Source organism: Condylura cristata, unplaced genomic scaffold, assembly GCF_000260355.1.
Source record: "Condylura cristata isolate star-nosed mole 26May11 unplaced genomic scaffold, ConCri1.0 scaffold00012, whole genome shotgun sequence".
In the NCBI taxonomy this organism is placed as follows: domain Eukaryota; kingdom Metazoa; phylum Chordata; class Mammalia; order Eulipotyphla; family Talpidae; genus Condylura; species Condylura cristata.
The window spans coordinates 37,329,280-37,355,233 of NW_004567113.1; the positions used below are offsets into that span (position 1 = coordinate 37,329,280).

The 25,954-nt window shown below is 41.2% G+C and overlaps 1 protein-coding gene across 1 annotated transcript in view; it reads left to right on the plus strand.

Moving 5' to 3' along the window:
- The window catches only part of RBM47 (RNA binding motif protein 47), a 78,816-nt gene extending 54,385 nt beyond the window's left edge, over positions 1 to 24,431 (plus strand). The window contains exons 3-6 of the mRNA XM_004681332.2: positions 10,001 to 11,157; positions 11,970 to 12,176; positions 14,446 to 14,630; positions 22,459 to 24,431. Coding sequence (XP_004681389.1) covers positions 10,032 to 11,157; positions 11,970 to 12,176; positions 14,446 to 14,630; positions 22,459 to 22,698 — 1,758 coding nt within the window. The 5' untranslated portion in view covers positions 10,001 to 10,031 and the 3' untranslated portion in view covers positions 22,699 to 24,431. The remainder of the gene's footprint in view (positions 1 to 10,000; positions 11,158 to 11,969; positions 12,177 to 14,445; positions 14,631 to 22,458) is intronic.
- The last annotated feature ends 1,523 nt before the right edge of the window (positions 24,432 to 25,954 follow it).

Here is a 25,954-nt window from a genome sequence, read left to right on the forward strand (position 1 = left end):
ACTGTCTTCAACATCTATGAGAAACAAACTGGCCCAATGCATCCGCTCTTGGTTTTCATGGGGACTGGTTTGTAGAGAAACTGTTTGCTGCTGTAGGTCCTCAAATTCTTAGCCATAAACAGGGATTTGGAGAGAGAGGAAATAACTGAGCCAATTAAATTTTCTAGTGCAGGGTGGGATAAGAGAAGTCATGCTTTCTAAAAACAGTTTGCAAGATGGGTAGACTTTATTTCCCTTGAAGCATTAAAGTCATTTCACACTTTATTAACTCAAAGAATACCCAGTATTTCTCTCTGAGGCTAATAAATGACTAGCTAAAATCAGGGCTGTTATTTTTACTGGTATGTTATTTTATCACTCAAAATATTAACTCTAAGTGCACTCAGTGGAAGTAGAGACTGTGTGTGACATGAACAGCAATTATATTCTGACAGCAGTCCCAGCAGGTTAATGTCATGGAAAGTCATAGGAACATTTCATTCTAAACACCCTAGGCTCAGCAACACCCTGAAAAAAAAATATTTATATATATATATAAAATGTTCATTTCTATTTTTAAGTCTCTTTTCTGAATTCCTTAATATTGTTCTGCTTTCCATGTGGCTTTTGTAGTCCGTGTATGTAAATTTCCAGCTAACTTGAGTTACCTACTTAAATTATAGCAATTAGAAAAACTGGATATCTTCTTCCCTCTCTCTCTCTCTATCTTCCCCTTCTTTTCATAAATGTGTTTTCTCAGGATAAGCAGCTTTGCATTTTTTCAAATATCTACAAATTCTGCCTCATAAAAGCATAAATTTAGTATTTGAATAATTTGTAATTGACAAACTCTCGTCCCTGTCCTAGGTTTAAACCATGTCACTAAATTTTGTTTGAAGAGTGAATACCCATGAAGGAGAGCTGATTCTGGGCTGTGTGTTTGTTCAAACAAAACTTAAAGCAAACAGTCCCATCAATTTCTTTGGTCCTCTGTGGCATACCTCTTAGCATAGGTAATTATTTTCAGGAAACTTGGAACATTGCCTGAGAATTTGAGAGAAAAAAAATGTAATTAAGAAAGGGCAAAAAATAAAAATGTTTCTTTCAGGATGAAAGGTGGCAGGTGGCAGTAACTTTCCCTTGATAAAGCCAGAGGTCCCTGTGCAGGGTCCCCACCCTTGTTCACTTTGCAAAAAGAGGTTCTTTGTGTCACAGATTCTCACGGAACATGGAGAGTAGTAGGCAGAGAGCCAACCTTAGATTTCATGTAGAGACGTTTGGGAACTTCTGTATTTTATTGTAGCCAATTAGCCAATTAACTTTTGATCCACTTTGCAACTTCTCAAGAACCTCTGCTGCATAGTAGGAAACTGCCAAGAGCAGAGTGAGACCAGGTAGAAAAGGACCCCAGAGGCAGAGTTCACAAGCCCAAGCACCCAGATGCTCAGAATTCCTGCTCCTTAGAGCGTTTGGCAACTGTCTGTGGGTCAGGCAATGCCTTTGTACCTATTTTCTTGTAGTGTCGAGTCTATCAGATGTCTGAGCTAATAGAAGTAAAGCATGGGGGATAAGGCAGGAAGAGTTTATGGAAGTTCCACAGCTGCCCAGTCAGTGTCTACTTTATCCAGAAGGGTCTAAGGAAGCTAACAGTTGTATTCAGTATAGTCCATCAGTGGTTGGTGATTGGTGTGGCTTTTGCCCTTGACCTTGCTGATATCTGTACATAAGAAATACCAGCCAGCCCACACCCAAAGCTGGCCTGTACACTCCTTAGTGTGGTCTTTTGGAAAACACACTGCTGAGCAATACTTGGTATGATTGTGCATGCATTTTGCGGTCTAGATCTACCACCAAAGTTGAATATAGATTAATGGGGAAAAAATGTCAAAAATTATTTGCTAGTAATTATACATATGTAATAACAGTCTTTTTATAGCTTTGTCTTAACACGTTTCTTATAAAAGACTGCACTCAGCTACTGGCTCATTTATTCATTCCTTTCTACAAGCATTCATTCAGTACTAGGCACTTGGACACCAAAAAGCTCCCTGCTTTTGAAGCTGCAGTTATTAATGAAATAAGCCATTTGTTTGGATTTTTCCAATGCATTTAAACAGTATAGAAGAAAGTGGAAATACAGCACAAAATAGTGAAAATCACTTCATAATAGAAAGTATGATATTTGTTTGTTAACATGGAAGAACTGGGGTGTAGGCCAGAGGTACCAGGGGAAGGGGTGTGGTGGTAAGAGGATTCACAAGAGACAGAGTTAGGGGCAGAGCAGGCTGATATACTGAAATACAATGCTGAGGGGGGCAGCGGGTGAGACAGGAGAGGTCTGGATCTACACCATGTGGGTCAGCTTCCTTACTAGGGATCGAACTCAGACTGAAACAATAATATCTAGGCCTCCAGGGAGTCCCCAAAAGTGTGATCTTCTTTTCTGTTATTTAGAGACTTTTTTAGATGATTCCCATTCTAAGACTTCCTGTAGAGATGAAATAAAAAACAAATGAAGTTGTATCACAAATAACCCTCACAGGATGGCCCAAGTTCTTTCTATACTCAACTCTGAGTTCTTTTTTTCTTTGACAAGGTTGAGGTTCTAGCTTTAGCTTTAGCCATATCTTAGTTAGTAGGACCTGTTCATTTAACTCTCATTTTGTTTCTCACTATAGGCCAAAAACATCTAAACATTTAGTAAACAAAAATGAAAATATAAAAATTTTTAAAATACATCTTATTAATTAAAAAAATGAAAAAGTGCATTGTGTTAGTTATATGTGTTAGTTAAAACGACATTGTGTTTTAGTGCATGTCTTTGTCTTCCACTAGAAAATTTACTTCCTATTAACATTTTTATCACAGAAAACTAATATAGTCATGTTGTCATGAAATACTGCTGTACTATTTGTGAGTATTTTTAACGCTCAATTGAAACATTTATAGAAGAAAAATGACTATGGTTTATTCAATGTTGAGCATATTCCTGGCCAAGTATCACTTCACCACAGCTACTTAAGCCTTGTGATACTAGGACACCACCATTAAGCAGGATCTAGTTTTTTCTGTGGTAAAAGATATTGTTTCATAGTCACAACTTAAATGACTAATGTTAACCAAACAGAATCAGAAGGCCACACCTAAAAACTGAAGCTAATATTTGACTATGTCACTCTACTTTAACAAATAATTTGTCGTTCTTCTTACAAAGAGACTTACGATATTCTTGTATACTACTAACTTGACATACTGCCAAAACGTAATCAGAGAACACGTCCCAGAGAGCATTTACTCATGCATGCTATGGCGTAGTGATTATAGGCCCCTGTTGCTATATCACACTATAACTACCACTTGCGAACTACTAATAGTCTGAAATGGGTGGGAGGAATGGCTTTGACCCATCCTAAAGACCAGAAAAGTTTATATTTGCAAATGTTCACTTTCTAAATCTATTTTGCCGTAAATGCAGGAATCCAAACAAATGAGAAGAAACCCTTTCAGGCAAATTTTTGAATTAAAAAAAATAATAATAATAACCACCATATCATCTCTGTATTTCTACTATGTTTGAACTGTCTGGCTTTTGTGTTGCTTGAAACATAAGCAGAAGCTACTCTTATATAGAAGTTAAGTAACAGGTTATCACCCCCAACATAACACTTCTTTAATTATCTCTTATTTACCATAATCTGTGATTTTGAGCTCAGCTCACAATTACTCTTATTTTTAGTTTCTTTGTCTAGAAAATGGGTCTGATACTTTTGCATCATTATAGGTAAATGGCAGTGTATTGTATTTGCAAGTGTGTGATATGTCATAAAACTGGTTCTAAGTGTAGGAAAATAAGAAGAGTTTCACTCTTGCAGAATTTCTATCTACCTCAAAATATAGTTAAACCTGACCTTTTCAGATTCCCAGTCCTTCTCTATCTGCTATCTGGATCTCATTTCTGGGGTTCTGTTTGAACCCCTGGCTCATTGTTGGTTGTATACTTTTCAAAATCTTGCCTGTGGCCTTGGTGCTCAATCAATGTTTGTGGAAAGAACATTGTGGCTTCTTGATTGACTAGTCTCCTGGGCTTATCCATCAGGGTGTTCCCTTTGCTCTTTTCTCACCCTCTTTCACCCACCCTCGCTAGACTAGGAACCCCAAGGGCTGTGTAGTAGTCCCCAAGAACCTAGCACAGGATGGCTCATAGTAAGTGTCTGATCAGTGTTTCAATGAGCAAATGAGCGTATGCACAAATACTATCTGGTCATCGGTTCCATTAGAAAGATCAGTGCTTTTGCCTAGGGGGCTGTGGAGGTTGATTTCAGTGCTGATGAATCTGACTGTGTTCTAGAATCACATTTTCAGTGATTGTTCATAATGTCTTATTTTAAAAGGTGGGTTTTTTTTTTTTAACTCTAAAGTGAGACTCTTACATTATTGAAGAAACTCAGTGAGAAAGTTTCAAGCGTTCAAAACCAGGCTGTCCACAGTTTCCTTATGTCCCTGAAGCATAAGGATTTGGATGTAAATGAGGCACCTGGGCAGATCTCTAGCTGATGTCAGAAGTGGCATTTGTATGACGTAGGTCTGTCTGTTTGCCTGTGATGACAAATCAGTTTGACAGCCGAATAGGTCTGATAGGGCTTTATTTATTTATTGTGGTAGTTGTTTGAAAATTAAACTTGTTAGGTTTTTCAACCACATTAAATGGGTAGTTTGGTATCAAAGAGTAACTACCTTGAACCTTTGAAAAATGCTGCATATTTCTCAGTGACCGGAGCCAGATTCAGTCACCCAACCCATGCTTTGCTGAAAAGTATAAAATAACTTCTTCTCCCACTATTTAATTAGTACCTGCCAGTTGCCAAGTATATGATCTGTTTATAACTCCATGAAGATGGTCAAACTCCATCAGAAATTTTCAATAAGAAGCAATTTCATCCTCGGGAGACATTTTAGGTTGTGGCAACCTGGGGCCAGGGGGTCTTTGGCCCCTGGGGGGAGAGGCCAGCGATGCTGTGAAACATCCTGCAGTCCACAGGCAGGCATTGCCCACAACACAGAATTATCACATCCAATGTCAGGAGGGAAAGAGGTTTAGGAACACTGGATTAAATGATACCCAAGTTCTCTTTGCTGCTCAGATTCGGGGATTTTGTGAAATTAGATAATGTGAACGAATTTTATACATTGCAAAACACTGTAAGTTCAAGCTACTATTACCTAAGTCATTGCTGCTTCTCTTCCTCCATTATCCTTCTGGTATTTACCGGCCCGTCCGCTTTTCTGTTCTTGCCAGATGCCTCAAAGGTTTAGGTCAAAGGAACCAAGATAAGGGGGTGGAACTAGAAGGCCCTCCTACTGCTTGTCCTCAATTTGGGAAAACATTAATCCAGGATGCACAAGGGTGCCATAGCTACAGGTTTTATATGCAGTTTTTGTTTTAACTTTTTTCCAGAATTACCCTATTAACCTGTTGAGAAAAAAGCTAAATATGTAATGCTCATTTAAAGAGAGTGCGTTAACAGATACTAGCAGGGTTCTGATGAGCTGCCAGATCCTGTAGAAAATGACCCCTGCCCTTTGGGGCAGGGTGACTTTCCCCCCTCCTGTGCTATCCAGGTTTCCCTGGGAACCACTGCAAAATGCCTCATTTTCAGGGATGTGTTGATAGAAATGTCTGGGGAAAGTGAGCCTCTTGGCTTTGTATCTGTTTATCAAACAATCATCCACTGAATGAAGTGCTTTGCCATAACAGAATCTGTACAAGAATCAACACCATTTAAGACCCATTGTGAGTGAACTCTTCTCAGATTCGCTAAGAGCCTATAGGAGACAGGCCCAGATTGTCATTGGTCCACTGTCTCTTGACTCTTCCAGGATTTCCAGTGAAAGCGTCACGGAAGGGGTTTGTGTCTCAGGGCCCTGTTGTCAGAGGTAGGACAAAAGCCTGGCTTCAGTCTTCAGGGCATGTCTGGACCCCCAGGGAGAGTCCACGTATTCAGCCTCCATCTGGGGTGGAACTGTGCTCACCCTTTCAAACTGCGAGGTACAGGAACGTTCCTGTGCCCGAGGCCTGCTCAGGAGGGAGTGTTCTCTGCTGTTTGCTCTAGTGGGTGGTGCCAACTTGGCATCGGACAGAAAGATAACCGCTGGGGCAAGGCTGAATGTTGAAATCATTTTGTAGAAACTGGTCTTCGATCGACCCCCCACCCCCACCCCACCCTACTCCCCAGCTTGGTGGCATTAGGTGTCATTTAATCCTGGAGCCAATCCCCGGACATGGGTGCCATTATTAGAACTGCCTAGAGACACGGAAACTTGACATGGCCCTTCGGTGGCACGCTCATCATTTGAACTCAAAGTCCTCTGACTCCAAAGACTTTGCTCTTCACCAGCAGTGTGGTTTACTGTATCTGCACACTGTTTATACCAGACCGTACCTAAGCATTAGCTAAGAATAAAGAGAAAATTTTCATGGTATCAACAGAATTACTTCTTGGATAAATTCATTCTGAAAGCTCCTAAAATTCAATTCTACCTCATGCTAAAAGACTCTGCTCTGAATTGAATAGATCTTTAAGTGCAGTGTATGTGTCAGTCAGCAAGTAAAACTCACACAAATTCCAAGTTGCATGTTAACGCACACACACACACAGCCCTATAGCAGTGAACCAAAGCTAACTAGTAGGTAGTTTGGATAATTCTAGGGAAAGACTGGTTGGCAAACACTGTACTTTTTTTTTGGGAAAAGGGGGGCCCTTGCCCCTTAAAAACATTCCAGTTCAAAGTTAAAGCCCTAATGCTGTGTACTTTAAACCAGCAAGAAGGGAATTCAAATCCTGAGACTGGAAATTTTACCCCAACAAACTCAAACTCAACCTAACACAAAAACAGCAAAAATTCTAAGTAAAGGTGCAGAATACTTTAATGCCTTGATCTACAGGTATATTTTCTGTTTGATTTATATGGCATGCAACAAATAAGTGATTTATTTCAAAAATACCAGCACATTTATTTAATGCTGGCAGTCTTCTGTAAAGGCAAATGCTTTTAGAGTGTGTGTGTGGATGGCTGTGTTGGGAGGGAGCTGCCTCAGGAGATTTGGCATCCGTGTGTGTGATTGGACCTCTTGATCCAAGGCAGCAAGTCTCTTCAGGTTCTTTCTGTAGCAGCCTTTGCAAACTGCTTGAGCCAAGGGTTCTGTGAGCATCGAGCTTACACTCCTTGCCTGAGCCACATCACCAGTGGAGAATCCCATTGCCAGATAGCTGCCTGCAATGAACAGCATCTAGGAGACTCTGGTACCCCAGTCGGCACTAGAAACTCAGAGGCTACACTCCTTCTACTGAACAACTTAAAGTTGGCTGAGAGAACCTCTTGCCTGTTTACCAGTAAACACAAGAATCTTCTATAGGGGCAAGAGTTTTACCTCATAGTTCAAATGTTTTGTTGTTATGGGAAGGGGATTTTTTTTTCTTATATTGTTGTGAACACTTAGTGCCAGATTCTGCTGTAGCAGCTTTACACACACCACTTCTTCACTCCTTACCACAGCCCAAATCACTCCCCGCAGCTCTCGTGCAGACTCTAAGCCAGACTGTTGTTCACATACCAGCTCTGTCACTTGTGAAATGATACTCTGCTAACTCTCTGTTCCTCAGTTTCCTTGTAAGTGAGGTATCATACAGATACTGTGAGGACTGCAGTGAGTTAATATATGTAAGAAGTTAGCACATAGTAGGTGTTTAAAAAAGGTTAGCTCTTCTTGTCACCATTAAAGATAATACTGAGTCTTAAAGGGGTTAAAATGGCTTTCCCCAAAGTTTACAACTAGTTAGTCAAGAAGCCAGGATTTGGACCTACGTCTTTTTACACTGGAGATTGTCTTCTTGTTCAGTGTGCTGGAGAGCAGAAATCAGACTACCCAGTCCACTAAAAATCTGTCATAAATTGTATGGCTGGAAATGGAAAGTCTGTGTGTTTAGCTGACTTTTATTTATAGACTAGGTTCAGCTCATGAAATCTCCTTATTATTTATTGTGTCTGCACCTTTTACCCCAAGAAAAGGCTTCAGATTTGTCATTCCGAAGATAGTACTTCTTTCTGCTCAGACTCCCCACCACCACTTGCGCATACCACATGCATTCCTTTCTAAAGAGAATATTCTAAACTGACTTTGGAAAGCACAGTTTTGAAGGTGGCTGGACTTTTCACTTCAGTAAACAGCCTCATTTGAACAAAATTGTTAATAACATTGAGGTCTGATTCTTCTGAAGCATCTCTGGTCACTGTTTTTACGGTGGCTAAAGCATTTTATATTCCCATCAGTAATGCACCAAGGAATTTGATTAATCCACATCATTGTCAACACTTATTTTGTATTAATTTTTGAAATAATAACCATGCTAACACATCTAACACATATAAAATGTTACTCACTGTGGGTCTCATTTGTTTTATACCAATATTTGTAGTTCCTGTACAAGTTAGTGTAAATGATAGTTAATCGACTAATATCAGATTTGTATCTGTATGAATACATCTGTGTATTTATTCCTCTCCTAGCTCCCAAAGTTAGGATGGCTTCCTAGAACACACACACACACACATATACACAATAAAGTGAAGAATTAAAATAATGAAATTCATGGCACTGGGAATATAGAAGATTAAAAAAAGAAGGAATCATTCATTGTTGCTGTCATTGGCTGGGATTTAGAAATTTTTTCTTATTTACTTTCCTTAATTTTCTGTACATTTTACTTGAATACTTTTATAGTCGAACAAATGAAATGCGCTTCATTTTTTAAAAGGACAATCAGGGACTTTCCAAAAAACAAAGTACTGCAGCTCCCTGCAGTACTCTGATTATATCATTTAATATATTTCACAGTCCTGAGCTCTGTGAGAGGAAGTAGCACCATTTAAGCCTGCACTGCCATGTGACTCTTTAAATTTCATTGAAATACTTAATTTAAATTAAGTTGTAACTCATTTTCATTAAGTGAGAGAATCCATTACCAGTAGTACCAGCCCCTTGCACTTAGTCAGTAGCCACCTGTAGCTAGTAACAGCTTTTCCATCATCCCAAAAAGTTCTATAGTAGTAGTGGTTTAGAAGAAAGAACACAGAATCCAGAGCCAGACAATTTGGAATCAGGTCTGATAGGAGCTGATACTTGCTGTGTGAAATCTTTCCCATAAGTAACTCAGAAGTAATGATCATACCACTTACCGTGTTAAGGAGATTAAGAAGATCAAATAAGATAATGCATGTGACAGATGTCTGAAAATTATAGTGTGGTTTACCAGATAGTTGCTGCTTTACCTGTCTCCCAGTTTGAACCTATTCTAGGTCTTTGTGGACCCATTGCAAACCCACAAATAGGCCATCTCAAGAATTTTGCCAGAATGACACCATTAAAAATCAGACTTACCCGATCACCTATGCCAAATTCCTAGTGTTGTGAATGTTCCGTTTCTTGTAAAAAGTTTCAGCACACAGCCCAGTATCTGTCCACATAGTAACACCATTGTTCCTTAACAATGTGAATATATTTCTGTTTCCATTCTTAAATGAAAAAGACTCAGTAAACGGAGTCTGCCATAAAAATAACTAACTGAGGTAGAATGCTATATAACGAAGAGGAAACCAACTTGAATTGACAGTGCAAGAATTAATTTTTTTCCTGCAAAACGAGAGGTTTTCACCAACAATTGCAGCAGGTTCTCTATGCTTCAAGACTGTTGGTCTACCTATTAAAGGAAGTACTTGCGCATTATGATTTTTTTCCCCCCGCCGAGTCACTTCTGGTTTTTCCTGTAAAACAGCTTGTCTCTTTTAGACAGATTTAGAACATTGTTGCATTTCCAATGAGATGTCTCCATCTTTTTAATTAATCACCGATGACTATGCACAAGCTTGTGAGTCTTGATTTAAAAAGAAAAAAAATAAAAGAGAGAGCCGAGGTCTTGCTCAATCAGGCCGATTCCACACTCACCCTTGCTTCTGCCGCCCCTAGGTTTGCGCCAGCCGTGGATGCCTTTGACATTATGACCGCAGAGGATTCCACCGCAGCCATGAGCAGCGACTCGCCCGCAGCTTCCACCACCAAGGTGCCCGAGGGCGTGGCCGGCGCCCCTAACGAGGCGGCCCTGCTGGCGCTGATGGAGCGCACGGGCTACAGCATGGTGCAGGAGAACGGGCAGCGAAAATACGGGGGTCCGCCGCCGGGCTGGGAGGGCCCACACCCGCAGCGCGGCTGCGAGGTCTTCGTGGGCAAGATCCCGCGCGACGTGTACGAGGACGAGCTGGTGCCGGTGTTCGAGGCCGTGGGCCGCATCTACGAGCTGCGCCTCATGATGGATTTCGACGGCAAGAACCGCGGCTACGCCTTCGTCATGTACTGCCACAAGAACGAGGCCAAGCGCGCAGTGCGCGAGCTTAACAACTACGAGATCCGCCCCGGCCGCCTGCTCGGCGTGTGCTGCAGCGTGGACAACTGCCGCCTCTTCATCGGCGGCATCCCGAAGATGAAGAAGCGCGAGGAGATCCTGGAGGAGATCTCCAAGGTCACGGAGGGCGTGCTCGATGTGATCGTCTACGCCAGCGCCGCCGACAAGATGAAGAACCGCGGCTTCGCCTTCGTGGAGTATGAGAGTCACCGCGCCGCCGCCATGGCGCGCCGCAAGCTCATGCCCGGCCGCATCCAGCTGTGGGGGCACCAGATCGCCGTGGACTGGGCAGAGCCGGAGATCGACGTGGACGAGGACGTGATGGAGACCGTGAAGATCCTCTACGTGCGGAACCTGATGATCGAGACCACCGAGGACACCATCAAAAAGAGCTTCGGCCAGTTCAACCCCGGCTGCGTGGAGCGCGTCAAGAAGATCCGCGACTACGCGTTCGTGCACTTTGCCAGCCGCGAGGACGCCGTGCATGCCATGAACAACCTCAACGGCGCGGAGCTGGAGGGCTCTTGCCTAGAGGTGACGCTGGCCAAGCCAGTGGACAAGGAGCAGTACTCCCGCTACCAGAAGGCTGCCAAGGGGGGGGGCGCCGCCGAGGCCGTGGTGCCACCTCCCAGCTACGTGTACTCCTGCGACCCCTACACGCTGGCCTATTACGGCTACCCCTACAACGCACTCATCGGGCCCAACAGAGACTACTTCGTGAAAGGTTAGTGGAGGGGCTGTTCTTCTGGGTACACTCCCGCACCCCCAAACACGTCCACTTAGCAGGTGGTGTCACGAATGTTGTGACTGTCATTTATAGAGCTGGTGGACCCCGACTGCCCCTTCCCCTCCTCACTCCCAACCCCCACCCCAGTCGCTAGCCTTTTCAGGGTTCTGCTCTTTGCTGGCATCTAAAACATTCTGTTGCGCTGAGAGCAATGCAGAGGGTTTGCAGCTGTGGGGTGCTGGGGGAAACTCGGCCTACTAGGATTGCTTTCATTAGCTACATTAGATCTTTATAATATCTGGGAGTACCAAGCGCAATTCGTTTTTGTTGGGTTATTTTTTGGCAGGGTTGGGGGTGGGGGGGGTGAGTGGATGTTTGTTTAACTCTTTGGCTAGGGTACACTGAGAGCAAGCGTTACCCAAGGAAGCAAAATACCTACATACTGTGTCCAGCTCTCACATTAACTGACTGACTTCAGGCAGTACCTTCAGCCTTCCTAGAACCTGTTTTCTCACGCATAAAATGAGGAAGGTGAAGGGGCCCTTCCCCTTCCAGATCTATCTTCATTACAAACTACGAATGTGTTTTTTTTTTAATCGAAGTTACAGTTCTAGGAAGTCCCCCTCAAAGTCCGTCTCATGCATTAAGCAAACATAAGTTGCGAGTCTCAGCTAGAACAGGGTTTGAAGCAACTTTCCACCTCATTGAAGAGCTGTGCTAGACACCAAGATGTCAAGAATCTTGAGTTAAAATCTGTCTTCTGTGCGTCATTGTTGGGTGCTCATCATTTTCTGTATTGTTATTATAAGCAGGCAGCCTAAGAGGCCGGGGTCGAGGTGCTGCTGGCAACAGGGCCCCAGGGCCCAGGGGCTCCTACCTCGGAGGATATTCCGCTGGCCGTGGTATATATAGCCGATATCACGAAGGGAAAGGAAAGCAGCAAGAAAAAGGATATGAACTTGTCCCGAATCTGGAAATCTCTGCTGTCAATCCAGTTGCCATTAAGCCTGGTGCAGGTCAGTATAAAGCAGCGTGAGAAGCATCCACTCGGCCTAACCCACAGCCCTGTCCTTGAAGTGACCCCAGGGCTTCCTCAGACTTTCTACAGAGGTTCCTCTTCTCATAGAGCTTAAGCAAAGAATGTGGCTTCCTGGGACTTATCTGGAACTAAAGGGGACTGGGTGGTCTAGCTCTCAACATGTCCGAATCAGACTTTCCAGTAGTGGGGTTTTTTTTAATGGTTCTTTCCCTCAGTCTGTGACTGGGTAGGCAGAGTTGTCGGGGGAGAGGTATGAGGGAAGAATAAGACTTTTCTGTGTCTCTTATTAACTAAAAACTGTCTTTCCTTAACTCAAGTATAATTCTATCCACCAGAAGCCAGAGAATACAGCTTATTGCCAATTCTGAGTTACTGGGAATGGTAGAAAATTCTCTTTCGAGAGCAAAAAACACTATGTGCATGTCCTTTGCCATGGTCTTAGCAAAACCAGAGTATCTGGAAACAAGGCAGTGCTAAACGTTTTGTAGCTGCTAATTCCCCAGATTTTAATTTCCAGCATTCATTTCCTCCTCTTGATGGATCAGTAATTGAGGATGGGACATTTAAGTAATTCAAGCCAGGGACCTTGAACTTTGCTTTCAATCCCAGGCCCCACAAACCAGTTTGCCAACCTTGTTTGTACCCATTGGTCTCCTAACATGAAAACAGGTCTCCTTTGATCCTAACCTACAATGAACCTTCTTTAACTCCATGATGTACAAGCACAGACTCAGCACACACCACACAGACATCCAGACACCTGAAGACTCATGGTGCATGATTGGAATGAGCCTCCTCTCTGTACATACCTTTTCCTGGTCTCACAGAGGTTGAACTGAAGAGATCTTTGAGGACAGGCTGACTAACCCCCTCAGCTGCTCTGAACTGTCTTCAGGCTGAGGATTACATTCTCCTTTAACCATCTAAACAGTCTGTGCATTTGGGACATAAGTGTGCATTGGCTATATAGGACTTTAAAAGCATTTTCCCAGTTGAGCTTCCTTTTAAAGTAAGTTATTGTGTTTTTTATTTGTTTGTTTGTTTGTTTTATTCTACCCTTTCTGCAATTAAATAACTTCTCAGACTGATTTCCTTATAAATGCCATTGGTGCTCTAAGCAATGTAAAACTGATCTCCTACCACTCTGTCATCCGTAAACTCTGTTTTAGGGATGTCAGGGAGCAGAACAGGCCGACTGACAAGTACACTGCTGAGGGGAGCAGCGGGCGGGTCAGGAGAGGTCTGCCGCGGCATGTGGTCACCTCCGGGGCTGGGGATTGAACTCATGCTGAAGTGGCTTTAGCTTTGTAGTGCTGTGCTTTAACCCGCTGTGCCACCAGGGAGGGGCTTAAGTCCACTTTTACTGGAATAAAATATAAACACAGTTGGAGGTAAAAATTAATGAACAGGAACCTAGTATATGCATTTTATGCTTTTCACAAAACACTGCACAAATATCGACTCCTCCAAATCAGGCCTAGTACTTTTTCCTTTTTATCATGCACTGACTTTCAGTAACTGCTGTCTGTTTGAATCTTTGGTCAAAATGTGTCCTTTGGACTTGACTCACAAACACAGCTTTGGATTGGCAGGTCATTAAAACACCACTCCATCGCTTCCGTACTGGCAGTAGACATTTAAAAATTAGGAAGTTTCCCCCTTTTTCATATGCGGTTTTCTTTGAAGAGGTAATGTTGAAATCTGAACGGTATCTTGGGTTGATGTATACAGACCTCTGAGTTCTCAGCATGAAACCCTCAAGAACACCTGCGTAATGTGATGAAACTGAATACGGTGCAGGGTCTGCAGTGAGTGATGTCGGGAACAGACAGGCCCGTGCACACTCTGGTTGCAGTTCAAGCCTGTGATCTCACTTCTTATTCTGAGCTTCTTTTCTGAGGTAGCAGGCCCTTTCTTGCTCACAGGCTATCACGAATAAGGTTCAAAATGCAGTTTTCTGTAGCAGCAGCAGGAAATGCTGGTGCTGAAACCTGCTTCTAGACCTTAAGCCCATGACCACCCCTCGGTTACTGTTGCAAGACTGGGGGAGGCTAGGGGTGGGGGGAAGGGATGGGCCCCTGCCACCTGCCCTGGCTTCAGCTAGGAGGGCCCTGTTAGCTGTGCTGCTGCCAGAGCATTCCTTAGTAGGGCTAGTGACTGCTAACCGAGGCCTTTTACATATCACGGCGCTGGGCCTGTCTCTGTTCTACGGTGTTTGACCTGCTTCCCTCTTACTTCCTTTGCAGTGGCTATCCCTGCCATTGGGGCCCAGTATTCCATGTTTCAGGCAGCTCCAGCTCCTAAAATGATTGACGATGGTAAAATCCACACGATGGAACACATGATCAGCCCGATCGCAGTGCAGCCCGACCCCACCAGCGCTGCCGCCGCCGCTGTGATTCCCGCTGTGTCCACACCACCACCGTTCCAGGTAGGATTCCTGCCACCGTTTCTGTCGTTCGTGCATGAGACCTTTCCTTTTCATTCAGTCATTGCGTCTTCAACAAGGGAATTTACTGTGCCCCTGCCTCTCTGTTAGAGCCTTGAGCTTGGGTAACAGGAAAAACTTTAATACAAATTATGACCAGGCGGAAAAACTGTCCCGCCCTAATGTTATCACTGTATGAAAGGTGGGAAGCAATATTCAAAAATGACATGTCCTGTTCACAGTGTTATAATATTGTACATACTGGGCTGTTTTTTTTTTTTTTTTTAATGACGCTGGGTAATTTTTAACTCATGTTCCTATAGTTAAGGAGCCAATACACAAAGTCCAAGGAGAAAGTTCACATTCTCACATTCCAAGTTGCAGCTTACTGAACATTTTGTTTTAAAGTCCCTCAAGTATGTACATGTTGTATGTAGGTGGGCACATAGGTGAGTTCCTACAGAAATAGAGAAAGAGCTGTCGAAATAAAGATGTATGAAACTTTACAAAATCGACCTCCAATCTTCTCCTGCAGCCTCACCCTATCTCCTCCTAATCATATCTCCCCATCCATACCTTCCCTGCTTTTGCTCACCAGGTTCTCTTATCTGTGGTCTCTGCTATCCATTTCTTCCGCCAGCTCCTCCCACCACTTGCTCTGGGAATGTGCTTTTCCTTCTCATTGCCTTCATTATCCGTTGGAATGTGATTGCCAATGCACTGTTTCCCCAATTAAAATGACACCTCCATCAAGAACTGGGCTTTAAATTTCTTGTTCCTTCAGTTCTCAGCACAGAGTGATATGCGACATAAGTGATAAGTTATCCGTCCAGACAGGAAAAAAATCTGGGGAGAGCTCTTTTTCGTAACATAAGGGATCTCAAATACCTTATTGATCAACTGGCACAAATACTCAGGTGTAGGGGGTTGACTCTTATCTGATTGGATAAGGAGAGGGGAAAGAAATTGACAGAAATTCTTAGACTCAAACCCCAGAAGATTCCAATTCAGAAGAACTGGGCTGTGGTTCTAGAATCCTTACTTTGTACAGTTTCCTCAGTGATACTCAAACAGAGCCAGACCTACAATCTGGCTGTTTTGAGATGCAACCCCCTTGCTTTTTGCCCACTCCAACACCAGTCTCAACTGCCTTATTTAGAAAGGGTCAGACTAGTTGGATTTTTTTTTTTATAAATATAGATATATATATATTTTAAAGATTTATTTATTTATTCGTGCAGAACTGGGGTACAGGCCAGAGATGTGGAGGGTGAGAGGATTCACCAGAGACAGAGCGGGGAGCAGAACAGGCAGATCAACAAAGTACACTGCTGAGGGGAGCAGCGGGCGGGTCAGGAGAGGTCTACCGCGCCATGTGGTCACCTCCGGGGCAGGCGGGAATCGAATTCATGTGGAAGTGACTTAAGCTTCTGAGGGCTGTGCTTTAACCCACTGCGCCACCAGGGAGGGAATATTTTTAATATTCTTCTTCTTTTTGTACATTTTTTCCATCTCAGTTGTAATCCCCATGGACTTCCCACCACCACATCACCCGTGTGCCATCGTCAAAGCCTTACTTAATCTTGTTCCCTTCTTCCCCATAGAATGTCTCTGGTCTATAGTTGTTAGTTGATGTTCTTTTTTATTTTCGTACAATTACTCTACCTATATCTATATATAGGTTTTTGTTTGTTTGTTTCTCTGGATTCCTCATGCTCCTGCCATGAGCGAAACCATCCAGTATTTTTCCTTTTCTTTCTGACTTATTTCATTAAGTGTGGTCTTTTCCAGCTCCATCCATGTTGCTGCAAATGGCATGCATTTATCTTTTTCTTGATCCAGTCATCTATTTTGGGGCACTTGGATTGATTCCACATCTCCCCTATTGTAAATAGAGCAGCAGTAAACATCAGGGTGCAGGTATCCTTTTGAATTATATTTTGTGTGTGTGTCCTTTGGTTAGATACCTAGGAGTAGAATTTCTGGATCATATAGAAAGCTCTACACAGCTTTCCATAGTGGCTGTACCAGTTTGCATTCCTGCCAGCAGTGTAGGAGAGTTCCTTTTTCTCCACACCCTCACCTACATTTATTGTTGCTTGTTATTTTTTTTAATATGGGTCATTCTCACTGGTGTGACGTAATATCTCATTGTGGTTTTAATTCGCATTTCCCTTATTACAAGTCATGTTGAACATTTTTCATATGCCTATAGGCCATCTGCATTTCCTCATTGGAGAAATGTCTTTGTAGCTCTTTTTGATGGGGTTGTTCATTTTATAATTGTTGAGTTTCATCAGCTCTCTGTATATCTTTGTGATCAGTCCTTTATCTTTCATATTACCTGCAAAATTTTCTCCCAGTCAGTAGGGTGTCCCTTTTATTCAGTGTCAGTGTGGCTATACAGAAGCTCTTCAATTTGATGTAGTCCCAGCTCTTTATCTTTTCTTTCACTATCCTTGCTTTGGGTGCTGTATCTTTAAAGATGGTACTGAGGTGTATGTCATGTAGTGTTTCACCAGTATTTCCTTCTACATATTTTATGATTTCAGGTGTTATGTCTAGTTCTTTAATCCATTTTGAGTTAGTTTTTGTGTATGGTGTGTGGTAGTAATCTAGCTTTATTTCTTTGAAAAATGTCATTGAAATTTTTATAGGAATAGCATTGAATCTATAAATTGCTTTTGGTAGGATGGAAGTATGTGATCAATTATAAAGGGAATTATAAAGGGAATTGTATTCTTGATTTCTTCTTCAGAGTGATTGTGTATAGGAAGGCTATTGATTTTTGTGTGTTGATTTTGTATCCTGCTACTTTACTAAATTGGCTTATTATTTTGATAAGTTTTTCTGCAGAGTTTGTGGGATTCTCTATATCATCATGTCATCTGCAAACAATGATGGTTTTTCTTCTTTTTTCCTATTGGGATTCCTTGTATGCCTTTTTCTTGTCTTACTACTCTGGTTAGGACAGTATTATATTGAAAAGCAGTGGTGAGTGGACATCCTTGTCTTGTTCCTGAACTTAAGGGAAAGGATTTCAGCTTTTCACCATTGAGAATGACTGTGGGTTTGTCATATGTGGCCTTTATCTAGCTAAGATATGTTCTTTGTATCTCATGAGTTTCAAACACATTTATCATGAATGGATGCTGGACTTTGTCAAATGTTTTGTCTGTATCTATTGATATGATCATATGGTTTTATTTTTCTTTTTGTTGATGTGTTAGGTTACATCATTTTCAAATTTTGGCCCATCCTTGTGCCCTGGGATAAATCCCACTTGGTCATGGTGGACTATCTTTTTGACACATTGTTGGATTCTATTAGTTAAGATTTTATTTTGGGTTTTTGCATCAGTGTTCATTAGAGAGATTGGCCTATAATTTTTCCTTTTTGTGTTGTCCTTAGTGTAATGTTGGTTTCATAAGACATAGTTAGTAAAATTCCTTCTTTCTCAATTTTTTGAAAGAGTTTGTGTAGGGCAGGCACTAGTTTGTTTCTGAACATTTAGTAAAATTCATTTGTAAAGTCCTCTGGTCCCAGGCTTTTGTTTTGGGGAAAAGATTTGATTACTGTGTCAATTTCACCGCTCATAATTGGACTAGTTAGATGTTCTGTTTCTTCTCTGTCAAGCCTTGAGTGATTGTAAAATTGTAGGAATTTGTCCATCTCTTCTAGGTTGTCGGACTTGTTTGCATATAACTGTTCATAGTAATCTCTCACTATTCTTTTGATTTCTGCTGTGTCGTTATTTCTCTTTTGTTTATGATCCTATTTATTTGTGTTTTTTCCCATTTGTTCTTTGTGAGCCTGGCTAGAGTTTTGTCTATTTTGTTTATTTTTTCAAAGAACCAGTTTTTTTGGTTTCATTGATCTTTTGAATTGTTTTCATAACTTCTATTTTATTTATTTCTGTTTTTATTTTTATTATTTCCTTTCTTCTATTGGCTTTGGGCTTTTTTGTTCTTTTTACAGTTCTTTAAGGGGAGATATTAGTTTATTTTATTTTATTTTGTTTTGTTTCTTGATGTGTGTCTGCATTGCTATACATTTTCCTCTTATAACTGCTTTTGCTGTGTCCCATACGTTCTGGAGGGTTGTGTCCTCATTGTCATTCATCTTGATTTTTAAAATTTATTTCTTGATCTCTTCACTAATCCAGTGATCTTCCAGTAGTGTGGATTTTATTCTCCATGAGGTAGGAGTGTTCCTTCATTTCTTTCTTTCTTCTAGTTTGATGCTTTCATGGTCAGAGAAGATAGTTGGTATGACTTTGATCTTGGAGTATCTATTAATGTTTGTCTTGTGTCCCAGTAAGTGATGAATTTTGGAGAATGATCCATGGGTGCTTGAAGAATGAATACTTATATTTCTTTGGGTGTAATGTCCTGTAGATGTCTGTAGGCCCATGAGGTCTAGATCCTTGTTTAGAGCGCTCATGTCCTTACCTATTTTCTGTCTTGTTAAGCTATCCAATGGCGAAAGTGGTGTGTTGAGATCTCCTACCATGTATGTGTCTCTCTGATGTCTGTTTTCAGAGATGATAATTGTCTGACATATTTTGGTGCTCCTTTGTTTAGTGAATACATGTATTATCCCTAGAATCATAATGTAATGACTGTCTGTGTCTCTTTTTACTTTTTTTAGTTTGAAGTCTTTTTTTTTTAACAGGTTTATTTATTTATGCATATTAAAGGGGTACAGGCCAGGGGTGCAGGGATGGTGAAAGGATTCACCAGAGACAGAATGGGGAGCAGAACAAGCAGATTGAGGAAGTACACTGCTGAGGGGAGCAGCAGGCAGGTCAGGAGAGGTCTGCCGTTCCATGTGGATCTCCTCTGTTGTGGGGATCGAACTCATGCTGAAGTGGTTTTAGCTTCTTAGCACTGTGCTTTAACCCACTGTGTCACCGGGGAGGGCCCTGAAGTCTATTTTATCTGATATAAGTATAGCTGTTCCTGCCTTCTTTTTTGGTTCATTTGCTTGTACGATTGTTTTCCACACTTTTACTTTCAATCTATGTTTATCTTTCGTAGTAAAGTGTGTTTCCTGTAGACAGTAAAAGGTTGAGTTCTGTTTTGTTTTGTTTTTTTATCCAACCTGTGACTGTGTTTTTTTATTGGTGAGTTTAGATAATGTACATTCAGAGTTATTATTGATATGTTGAAATCTGTAGTTTTCATTTTACTTGCTTTTTTGTGATTCTTTCCTTACCTTGTTCTAATCTTCCTCTTCACTCCAGTTGACTTTAGTTCTAGGGTTCCTTGTGGTAATTTTTGTAGTGGGGGTTTAGTAGTGATGAATTTCTGGAGTTTTGTTTGTCATGGAGAGTTTTTATTTTTCCATTGTAGAGGGAGGTGAGCTTTGCAGGGCAGAGTATTCTTGGTTGGAATTTGTTGACTTGAAGTTTGTTGAATACGTTCCTCCATTCTCTTCATGCCTGTAATGTTTCTTCGGAAAAGTCTGATGTCATCCTGATTGGTTTTCCTTTGTATGTTATCTATTTCTTCCCCTTCTCCAACTTCATTATTTTTTCCTTGTCTTGGGCCTTAGAAAGCTTTACTACTATGTGTTTTGCTGTAGCTTTCTTTTCATTGTGGTAGTTTGGTGTTCTTCTATTTTCATTTCCTTCTTCATGTTTCGGAAATTCTCTTCAATTATCTCTTCGAACATTGTTTCAGTTCCCTGTTCTCTCTCTTCACCCTCTGGGGCACCTATGATTCTTATATTTCTTTTCCTCATTGCATCTCATATTACTTGGATTGTCTTTTCCATTTTTTCCCCCTTTGTTGTTCTCTTTCCTTTTCTCTTTTTGTTCTTTTTATATCTGAATCTTCAAGAATGCTGATTCTTTCTTCCATTTCTTTTATTCTGTTTTCTTGCTTTTTCCAGAGTTCTTGAGTTCCTCCTCTTGTCTTTCCTTCACTCTCTTCGTCAGCTCATTAATCAATGTTTTTATCTCTTTCTATTTGTTCTTTTAGTTCTTTAATTATTTCCATCGTGGCCTTTTTGAAATCTTTGTTAGGTAGAGGTATTCTTCTGTTTCTATAATATTGTTTTCTGGGAAATGACTTTCTCTCTGGTGTGTATTATTTCCAGAGGAGTCTGCTTGATCATTGTGTTTCTTATTCTTCCAGTTAACCTTCTGACTTGTTCTGTTTTAGGTTCTCCTGTGCTACTGTTGCTGATAGGCATGATTTCTAATTACTTGCTGTGGTATGAATATGTCTGCCTGGTGTCTAAGCCTCTGTACAGGCCCAGACACTTCAGTTGTGGAAGATGTTCTGAGCTGTGCTTTGTTCTAAAATCTACTGTTTTTCTGGTCCCCAATGTGTGAATAAAAATACAAATCTAATTTCATATCTTCCGAATTATTTATTTTGAAGACATAGTAAGACTTAGAGCATGGCAGCATTTATTAAAGGGCTATGTTTTATGGATTGTAAGTGTTCCAGATATTTTGTTAAATGTGTTTTTTGTTTTAACAACAGCAAAAAAAAAAACAAAAACCCTTTCCATAAAATGACTCTCAAACTAGCCCCCACTCTACTGCTGTTTTCTCTGAACACAGTACTCCTCCGTCAAGAGGTGGGAAAGAAGTACCAGAGATGTTTACCAAGCCAGCCATGGCATCTACAGAGAGGCTACTTTAGCTTGTCTTCCCCTGACTACCTCCTCATAGAGGACTCCTCTTTAGCCTTTAAAACCCACCTCAGGCCCTCCCTGGTGGTGCAGTGGGTTAAAGCACAGCACTGAGAATCTAAAGCCGCTTCCGCATGAGTTCGATCCCCGCCTGCCCCGAAGGTGACCACATGTAGCAGACCTCTCCTGACCCGCCCGCTGCTCCCCTCAGCAGTGTACCTCATCGATCTGCCTGTTCTTTTACCCACTCTGTCTCTGGGGAAGCCTCTCACCGCCCCTGAGCCTCTGGCCTGTACCCCAGTTCTGTATGCACAAATAAATAAATCTTTAAAAAAAAAAAAAACCCAGCTCAAATGTCCCCACTTCTGAAACACTTGGTCTATAATAACAACTATCTGATTTCACACCTTAAAAAACTGCCTCTGGGCCTTCCCTGGTGGCTCAGCCGGTTAGGACATAGCACTGCAAGCTGGCCACAGCTGCTTCAGTGTGACTTCGATCCCCAAACCCAGAGTTGAGCCATATGGTGTGGCAGACCTCTCCTGACTGGCCTGCTGCTTCCCTGAGCAGTGTACTTCATTGATCTGCCTGTTCTGCTCCCCACTCTATCTCGGGGCAATCTCTCACCACCCCGGCACCTCTGGCCTATACCCCAGTTCTGTATGCACAAATAAATGAATCTCTTAAAAAAAAAAAACAAAAAAAAAAACCCTGCCTCTTTAGAGATCTGCATACTTTGTTTCATAAAATTATCACCATCTGTGTGCCTCATTTTTGAAATAACATGTTCCTTCAGGTAAGTATGAATTGAGGCACCTGGAATGTATTTTAGGAAAAATATTTGTATTTAATTACAGTGAAATCTACTGAGCATAGGGTAGATTCCCAATTCCCCTCTCTATGCTGATTGAGAGAGTGGGAAAAAGACGTCTGAAGCATCTAAACTTGACGATCTCTCACATTCACCAGTAGAAACTGAAGGAGCCCTGACCTTACCTTACTGACCTTACTTACCTTGACACGCTTTTCCAAAGATTGTTTACGCCTCTGCTCCCCACCCTGGGTGTGCAAACCTTTGCTTTCACTTCCACTCCTCCCACCTCCCAGGAGTGGAATGAACAAATGACCCAATATTATGGGTGTCTACACATTCTCAGTAAGGGCTCCTTTTCGCTCTCCTCTTCAGGGCCGCCCCATCACTCCTGTGTATACAATGGCTCCAAACGTTCAGAGAATTCCCACTGCTGGGATCTATGGGGCCAGTTACGTGCCATTTGCTGCTCCGGCCACAGCCACAATCGCCACACTACAGAAGAACGCCGCCGCCGCCGCCGCCGTTTATGGAGGCTACGCCGGCTACATACCTCAGGCCTTCCCAGCTGCTACTATCCAGGTTCCCATTCACGACGTCTACCAGACATACTGAGACTGGGGGCGAGACCCAGACCTACTACTGAAGGAACACTTTACTATTTATGAAGAAAGAACGTCCGATTATCACAGAGATAAAACCTGAAAGTGAAGAATGTTATCAAATATCATGCTGAAATATTTTATATACATGAAGTTTTCACTAGTTTTTTAAGACTTTTCAACTTAGCAGGCCTGTGTTCATACATTTCTAAGAGATTTGCAATGGTTCGTGCCTTAATACCATCTCTTAAAAGTTTGTATGCTGTAGTACATTTGTATAGAGGTTTTATGTGTTTTTTTTTTATTTTTAAGGATATATTTTCAGTATGAAGGTTATTTTCTTAACTTCTGCACTCCAGAGATTTCTATTTTGTAGTACCTTCAATAATATATCAACTATATGTTCAAAAGCACACTTGAGCAGCTAGGGAACTATTTTGAAAAGTATATTCAATATTTAAAGATACAAACAATAGTGCTTTAAAAATACTACAGAAAAGGTTATTTTAAAAGTTATACTGGAAAGTGCAATCTGCAAATAAGTAAAACCTCTATTCCTGTTGGCATTAAGGGTTAGTAATGTTCCCATGTGTTATTCATGATGGGTCTATTCTTTAAAAGAAAGTGAACACTCAGTCGCTCCTTAAGCCAACGCTGAAAAGACTTGTCACATTCTGAGTCCAGACACTGGAAAGTTCTAATCTGCCACCTCCCTCAATCCCCAATCCCATCTTCCAGTTTGGCAAGTCTTGGCTATGAATTATTCTGATAGCGAAAACATTGATGGCTTTTTTTACTTCTTCCTGGGTTTTTGTTGGGTTTTTTGTTGTTGTTGCATTGTGTTTCTTTGTGTTTTTTTTTTTTTCGTTTGTTGTGGTTGGGGAGATATTTTTAATAGCAGAGTGTGAGTAAGCACAAGATTTTTAATAGTTTTCATAAGGTATCTTTGCATAGCTATTTAATTGTCGGTTATAAAACCGTAAGTCCTTTTTGAATGCTTTTATTTTATTTGTTTTTGAAGTCTGAGTTTATAGAGACAAGAGAATGTTATTTTAGACAAGACCCCCAAAGATTCTTGTCACAGAAAGGTATGCTTCTGGTAGCTTCATTGTATTTCTTATATGAGCATCTCTGATTGCTTAGGGTGTTGGAAATAGTCTTTTTCCAAATAGGACTTTCCTCCATTTCTGTGCACATGGCAGGCCAACGGAATTGGGGTGTGCACACCCAGGAGGAGGAGAGGACTCCCCACCCCAGGATTTAAAAAAATAATTTGTAAATATCTCCTAGCGCTCCCTTTAGTTATTTTATGTTGCAGAAGTTCAAGGTATCTAGTTTAATGCAAAATGAAACCATTTTATTTCAACGTTATTAAAGAAGTTTTGTTTTATTAGGAAGTAAATATATTGTTGCAGTGTTTTTGTGCCTGTTTGAAGGCTTTTGTTTAGCAGAGTGAATGTAAAATACAGTAAAATGTTAAGATTGTCATCTACTTTAAGTAATACATCAACTTGGAATTTTTTTTAAAAGATTCTATCAAGGAAGTGAGGTGTGCAATAAGTAGCAATAACACAGTTGTGTTTTTATGTCATATTAGAGATCCAGAAAAGCTTTCCACACTCAATTTTTGCTGATGGCTAAGCTCTTGTTTTTGGATGAATAATAAGATTGTGCCTTCAGCAGATATTTTAGTTTTGCTTTAAAATAAGAGATTCCCAAGTGCCCTTCTCCCTTCCTCCCCCATCTTAGGGCGAGATGATTCTTTTATATATATAAGCAATATTTATTTAACTATTCTATAAAATATTAAGTGCCTGCTAAGGCCTTTAAACATTCCTTTTCAGCATTCTTAAATGACATAAAGTAATTGTGCAATGTTCCTGATGATGTACCCAACGAGCTGCATCCAAACCCTGTTGGAACAAATAATCCAACAAAATGCAATTCAGATCAGACCTCATCCCTTGACTTTGTGCAAAGAAGTACTGTCCTTCTCCTAAAGGATGGTCCCAGAGGTTCGCTGGATGAGACTGTGACCCAGTAGTCTTACTGTATTTTACATGTGCCTGTAAATTATTTGCCAAAAGGAAAAAAAAAAGGTTAAGAAAAAGGAAAACATGATATCTTATTATGGCATCCACCAAACTACCTTAAAAACGAATGTTGGTGACGTAGTCAGCAAAGTGTCAGTGAGCCTCCTGTCTGCGTTCTGTTCCTGTTGTTTTGAAACCATTTCACACACACTACTGAGGTAAGTTTATAACTTGAAATGTGAACTATTTTTTTTTTAGGGTTAAGAACAAACTATAGAAATGTAAAAAAAAATGTGTTAGCATTCTGTTTTCAAACATGCTCATAGTTTAGTTAACTTTAGCTGCTTCATATTGGAAAAGCTTTTCAATTTAATTAGATGTTGCTCCATTTACAGTACATTCTTGGGATGGATGTACTAAATAAAGCTTTCTTTAAAGCAATTTCAATCCCTTGTTTTAAATTGTATTGTTTCTTTTGCCTCTCAAATCAGAAAACCTTTACAGCAAAGGAGAAATTGACTTAATTCACTGTTTTGTTTTGTTTTTTCAACAGGAGAAACCAAGTTAGTGCCCTTATCTTTGAGTTGAAAGACCACTGAAGATGATGGGGGTGGACCACCTAGTAAAAATTGCAAATTAGCAGTATGGTCAAACTTTAGCTCGGGTGGGACATGCTAAGTACCATTCAGCAACTCAAATGGGATTAGGATGTGGCACGGCCCAGCAGGCCTGTCATCTGGGTTTGTTTGTGATTCCCGAGAGCTTGACACTCAGAACCCTAAAGGAAGACTGTTGGTAGAATATTAAGTTGTTTGGTGATTTCCTGAAAGTGCTGGGGTGAATTGAATGTCAGTCACTATCAGAAACCAAAGTCTCTTCTGGTTCTCCTTTTCACAGTATCCAACAAGGTTTACAGAACACTCCCTTCCCTTTTCTCTAGAGAGCTTCACTAACAGAGTCCACCAGCAGGCCAACACGGAATTCAAGGGAAAGTGGTGGGCTGTCAATGGGTTACTTCTAAAATTTGCCCCAGATGGCTTTGCATCGATTGAAATAGAGAATCATAACTTCTCAGTCTTGAGCAGCCTGGGTTATGGCCTACCACCAGCCCACATTTCTTGGAATTCTAACTTCCTGCTTCCTCTTAGAAAGATAAAGGCCTTTTCAGAGAGGGATAGACCAGGAAACTTTCCAAGATAACAGATCATTAGGTAATGTTTTCTGGGGCAACAAGAT